Consider the following 5,988-nt stretch of genomic DNA (forward strand, 5'->3'; position numbering starts at 1 on the left):
ACACACACACACGCACGCGCACACCGCACACACGCACACCGCACACACGCACACCACACACAGACACACACACACAACACCGTACACACACAGCACACACACACACCGACACAGACACACACACAGACACAGACACACCGTACACACCGCACACACCGCACACCGTACACACACACAGCACACACACACCGCACACACGCACACCACACACACACACCACACATACCGCACACACACCGCACACACACCGCACACACACACAACGCACACTCACCGCACACACACACAACGCACACACACCGCACACACGCACACACACACACACACGTATGAAAAAATACATAAAAATAGACATGAAATAATGAAACATAACATGATCCTCTGTTTGTGTAAGTGCATGTGTGTGTGTAAGTGCATGTGTTTGTGTAAGTGCATGTGTGTGTCTGTCATAATTTCAAGTCACATTTTCATGTTCTTGTGAAACCTCTTCCTCCGAGTCACATATTAGTATCCCATAGCCTAACACATCATTAACACTCGACCCAGAGAACATCGCAGCTGTTGTGTACCAGGGACCTGTGTCTGTGTGTGTGTATACGTGTGTGTGTGACGTGTGTTGCAACAGAACTCACTCCATTCTGATGATGAAAGGCAGCCAGGAACAGCATTTCTGTGTAACAGATACAAACAGATTACAGAAGGTGATGATGATGATGATGAGGATGATGATGACGAAGAAAACCAGAAAATCTTCCTTACCTTCTCGTGCTCTGGCTCCTCAGGGTTTGACCTGAGTGATGTCATTCGACCAAAGCGGCGATGAGACATCTCACTAAACCTTTAGTCACATGTAGAGCATGTCATCACCATTTAACAGACGTAAAACACACAACCACCACTTATACCTCAACATCTACTTCAATTATCAGGACCGTCAGTATCAGTTAGTAATTACTATTATTATTATAACTATGTCCCCGTGAATGAATGAATTATTACTATGTCTGCTACCACTGATGTCAGTAACTAAGCACTCAGAGGGGAAACAGTACAGAGCCATTGAGACAGAACTTCTGGTTCAGTGCGCTCCACAGAGTAGAGAGTTTTTCCATGAGTCTTGATGTATAGAAGTGTTCCAAGTGACAATGTAAAGAACGACAAACCAGACCTGATATCATTTTCATGTGAACATTTGAGTGAGACAAATCAAAGTTTAGATTATTATCATAATCCCTGTTGTTTTAAACACAAGAAAGGCCAATCTGAAAGACTGGTCAGGTTCGGGACTCTGGCACTGATCATTGTCTTGACAGGCTGCAATGGGAGGAGAGATTTTTTACTTTACAATATTTGGACAGATGAATGTTTCTCTTAATGTGAGATTTAAAAATTGCATTAACTGATTTATAATAGCCGAAAATTGCCCATGCAGGGTATTAAGGGGTTTATTTTAGTACATCAGCTGTACGCCTGTTGGTCAGTGTCATGCAGTGTGTTGGTCCACATGCTGGTCCACAGTAACATCTGCATCAGCCCAGAGCAGTGACTGGTGGAGTATGGTGCAGCAGGACTGTGCAGTAACATCTGAAGCATAACTGAATGGCACAGAGATGGGCTGACTGTGTTTACAGGATTAAATCTGTAAACTGCTGAATATCTTACACTTTACATCCCATCGAATCACATCATGTATACTTATACTATACCTTTATATGTTTTGGCCTAGGTATTAGATTGAACAACTGGATACTGGTTATGTCCTAAGCACAGTTACATGTTCTTCATCCGTTTAACAACCCACCACTAGCCTGCAGAATCTCAAAATTCATATCCCAATGGTTAACATATCCCAATGGTTAACATATCCCAATGGTTAACATTTCCCAATGGTTAACATATCCCAATGGTTAACATATCCCAATGGTTAACGTTTCTATGGTAAATGCAACTTTGTTCCTGTCCTACCAGAGGTATTGCCAACATATGATCTGGAACCTGTGGCACATACCCAACCATGAGTACTGTGTACCGTTGTACTGTCGCACTGTGTGCTGTCGCACTGTGTGCTGTCGTACTGTCGCACTGTGCGCTGTCGCTTTGTGCGCTGTCGTACTGTGTGCTGTCACACTGTGTGCTGTCGTACTGTCGCACTGTGCGCTGTCGCTTTGTGCGCTGTCGTACTGTGTGCTGTCGTACTGTGCGCTGTCGTACTGTGTGCTGTCATACTGTCGTACTGTGCTCTGTCCCTTTGTGCGCTGTCACACTGTGTGCTGTCGTACTGTGTGCTGTCGTACTGTGTGCTGACGCACTGTGTGCTGTCGTACTGTGCGCTGTCGCACTGTGTTCTGTCATACTGTCGTACTGTGTGCTGTCATACTGTCACACTGTGTGCTGTCGTACTGTGTGCTGTCGTACTGTGTGCTGTCATACTGTCACATTGTGTGCTGTCGTACTGTGTGCTGTCGTACTGTGCGCTGTCGTACTGTGTGCTGTCACACTGTGTGCTGTCGTACTGTGTGCTGTCACACTGTGTGCTGTCGTACTGTGTGCTGTCGTACTGTGTGCTGTCATACTGTGCGCTGTCGCTTTGTGTGCTGTCGTACTGTGTGCTGTCGCTTTGTGCGCTGTCGTACTGTGTTCTGTCATACTGTGCGCTGTCGCTTTGTGCGCTGTCGTACTGTGCGCTGTCGTACTGTGCGCTGTCACACTGTGTGCTGTCGTACTGTCATACTGTCGCACTGTGTTCTGTCATACTGTCGTACTGTGTGCTGTCGCACTGTGTGCTGTCGCACTGTGTTCTGTCATACTGTCGTACTGTGCGCTGTCGTACTGTGTGCTGTCGCACTGTGTGCTGTCGTACTGTGTGCTGTCGCACTGTGTGCTGTCGCACTGTGTTCTGTCATACTGTCGTACTGTGCGCTGTCATACTGTGCGCTGTCGCTTTGTGCGCTGTCGTACTGTGTGCTGTCGTACTGTGTGCTGTCGTTCTGTCATACTGTCGTACTGTGTGCTGTCGTACTGTCGCACTGTGTGCTGTCGTTCTGTCATACTGTCGTACTGTGTGCTGTCGTACTGTGTGCTGTCGTTCTGTCATACTGTTGCACTGTGTTCTGTCATACTGTCGCACTGTGTTCTGTCATACTGTTGCACTGTGTGCTGTTGCACTGTGTCCTGTCGCACCCCCTCCCTTGTTTCTTAACTGTTTAAATAATTGCTGAAATGATCATTCTATTAAGGATGACATTGAAACTCCATTGAATTGAATTGAATTGAATGGCCTACTCTTCAGTCTCAGCCACCAGTGCAAGACGCCCATAATCCCACAGATTCCTCCTTATGAAGGAGAAGATCAACAGCAACACCTGGAGACAGACAGAATATGAAGCCAATCAACTGGCAGCTCAGAAACAAGTGTCCAATCAATCACAACCCCAGTTAGTTCCATAAATCAGCTGTTAACCTGTTAAGACAGTCCACGGGGTAGTTGCCATTGCATGGATGACAGAATGAGCTATGTACTGATTCACCCAATACAGTCACCATGCAAAGCTCTGTCAGAACAGAACCAGGAGAGCATCTGCTATGCACCAAGTATTAAGGGCACATGCCTGAAAGAGTCATTTACCCCGTTTAATAGGTACTTTATTAAGCCATAGTCTGTGGTATAAAAGAGCACAAAGTCATATTTTGTTTTTGTTTTTGTTGGGAAACTTTCTCTCTCACCAATACACACTGGATGCAACACGTTTGGCAGACCAGAATGAGGAGAAACAGATAAAACAGCAGAGACACAAGGTATTCAGTGAATGTCAGAGCTTACCAGGAAGACGATGAAGTCAAGCAGCAGGACCACAGGCACCCCTCCAAACCTCACGCCTGTAAGCACAGTGCTCTGGGTAGAGCTGAAACAGCTACTATTATCCACACCTCCAGTACTGTTCTCCTCCAACAGATGGCGCCATCTCCACCATGTTGAGACCATCTCAGAACTTGTGGACAAACCCTGAAGCAAATTGTTGTGAACTGTTACAGAGACTATTTAAGTCTGCTTGCCAAAGATTAAGCTTTCTCACTCTTCCTATATACTGTGATATTTTTAGAACCACTAAACATGAACAGTGACAATACCAACAAGCCATTCTGAGGTTGGCTGCTACTGCTTTTCTAAACAATGTTTCAAACTGTTTTGTGTAGCAGACGAGTTTGTGAAGAAAAAACTCCCACATGAACTAAGTTGTAGATAATGTGCTTTTTCCAGAGAGGGTTTTCAGAGAAAATCTCTAGCCTGCAGGATGGAGGTGGGCATACCCACAAGTCAAGTTACTGGTTGAGTTTGCCATTTGGCCGGAGTTGTCACACTTCACCTTTTCACAGTGCTAGCTAACATTAATGAACAATCATAGCTAACAGGAGTTTGGTGAAGTATCCATCACACCTTTAGGTCTTGGGGAGTGAAAATGATGGTGTAATCCTGAGTACAGGGTTTATTATGGACAGAACCAAGTCCCCTCTGCCTTGGTCCAGCCATGGAAAGAGCCAGCAGTGACTCTCGACAGTGCACTGTCAATGACATGTCTCCTTACAGTTACAGCTGGAAACACCCAAAGCCTTGCAGACACTCCGCCACAATATTCATGTCATTTATTTATCTACCTCTGAGAAAGGAATGACAATAACAATAATAATAATAACAATAATAATAATAATAACGTTAGTATATGCATATATTTATTAACGAAGCGAAACATTTTAAACTGTTCATCCAAAACTTCTTCGCTTGTTGTACACATTAAAGATGAGGCACATAATGCACCACCGTAACCGAGGAACGAAGCAAATTGGAATTTCTTGTGTCAAAATTCGTACACGCTTTAACATACCCATAACCTCGTGATGTTCCGCTTGAGAATCACTATAAAGCAAGCACAAATGATTAACTACCCTGAACGCATACTGTCACTCTCATCTCGTGATACTTCTGTATTTTGAATCCTCGCTCACCAGCGTCCAAGCGCGCAGCTGAGAGCTAACGCTAACCACCCCAAGATGACATTGCGTTGTATACAGTACGAAGATGTTCAAATATGTGTCATATGAAACGCTATTTTCCTGTACGTTCCAGTTGATATATTTGCGATTCCAAGTCACCCAGCCAGCTGTTAATTTTACAGTCTCAAGTGGTTTCTACCCGCACAGTTAAATCGCGTAAGACGTAAAACACAACAACTTCAGTTAGGTTTGTTTACGGCACTGTGCAAAATACTGTACCTATGATACTTGTCGTAAATACCCCTGACCATTCAGAGCTCAGACTTAGATTCTTCGTAATTACTTACCGACCAGGTTACAAATTCCGTTAAGACTGACTGACTGAAAAGTGGGGTGACTATAAACAGCTGTTTGTGAAAGTATATGGCGGCAGCGATTTCGCGCAACAAAATTGTTTGAAGTACATTTGACAGGTTAGCGATATGAATTCAGGACATTTGGGAGACAGAGAGATTTAAAGAAGATATATTTCGAGATGTCATTTCCCTGTCGACCGAGTGGTTACTTCAACCGAAAGTGCAACTATTATAATCGTGATCATGCACAGTTCTGAGTGCATACATTCAAAACTGTGCATGATCACGGGCTGATTTGACACGCAGATACTTTCTAACACATGTAAAGATACAAAGCACCGTACCTCCATATTTACTCCGAAACAGTTCTCTGGATAACGGCAGGGCAGGGAGTTGGCCACAAGACTGACTCTGAAGAAAACAAAAGTTTACCAAGTTACACATCCGCATTCGCGTAGACTCGAGACATAATCCCCGCCCATCTGGCACTGGAGGCATCGACCCGCCCACAGAGAGCGATACGGATCTATATTCTGGTTAATTAGAGAAATAAACAGCGTGAAGTCTCACATGAAGTGTTCCAAGATTTTTCTGCATAAACGTTGCTGACACACACCAGTGGCAGCTGGTGAGCTGGAAACAG

General features: G+C 44.7%; 1 protein-coding gene across 1 annotated transcript in view; it reads right to left on the reverse strand.

Annotated features, from left to right (window-relative positions):
• The window catches only part of tmem63a (transmembrane protein 63A), a 25,262-nt gene extending 19,521 nt beyond the window's left edge, over nucleotides 1-5,741 (reverse strand). Inside the window, exons 1-5 of the mRNA XM_030781410.1 lie at nucleotides 5,690-5,741; nucleotides 3,821-4,003; nucleotides 3,283-3,362; nucleotides 760-838; nucleotides 633-670 (exon numbers count right to left, since the gene is read on the reverse strand). Of these exons, the coding sequence (XP_030637270.1) occupies nucleotides 633-670; nucleotides 760-838; nucleotides 3,283-3,362; nucleotides 3,821-4,003; nucleotides 5,690-5,695 (386 nt within the window). The 5' untranslated portion in view covers nucleotides 5,696-5,741. The remainder of the gene's footprint in view (nucleotides 1-632; nucleotides 671-759; nucleotides 839-3,282; nucleotides 3,363-3,820; nucleotides 4,004-5,689) is intronic.
• Nucleotides 5,742-5,988: the final 247 nt, after the last annotated feature.

The sequence above is a fragment of the Chanos chanos genome, chromosome 8 (genome assembly GCF_902362185.1).
Source record: "Chanos chanos chromosome 8, fChaCha1.1, whole genome shotgun sequence".
NCBI classification, from domain to species: domain Eukaryota; kingdom Metazoa; phylum Chordata; class Actinopteri; order Gonorynchiformes; family Chanidae; genus Chanos; species Chanos chanos.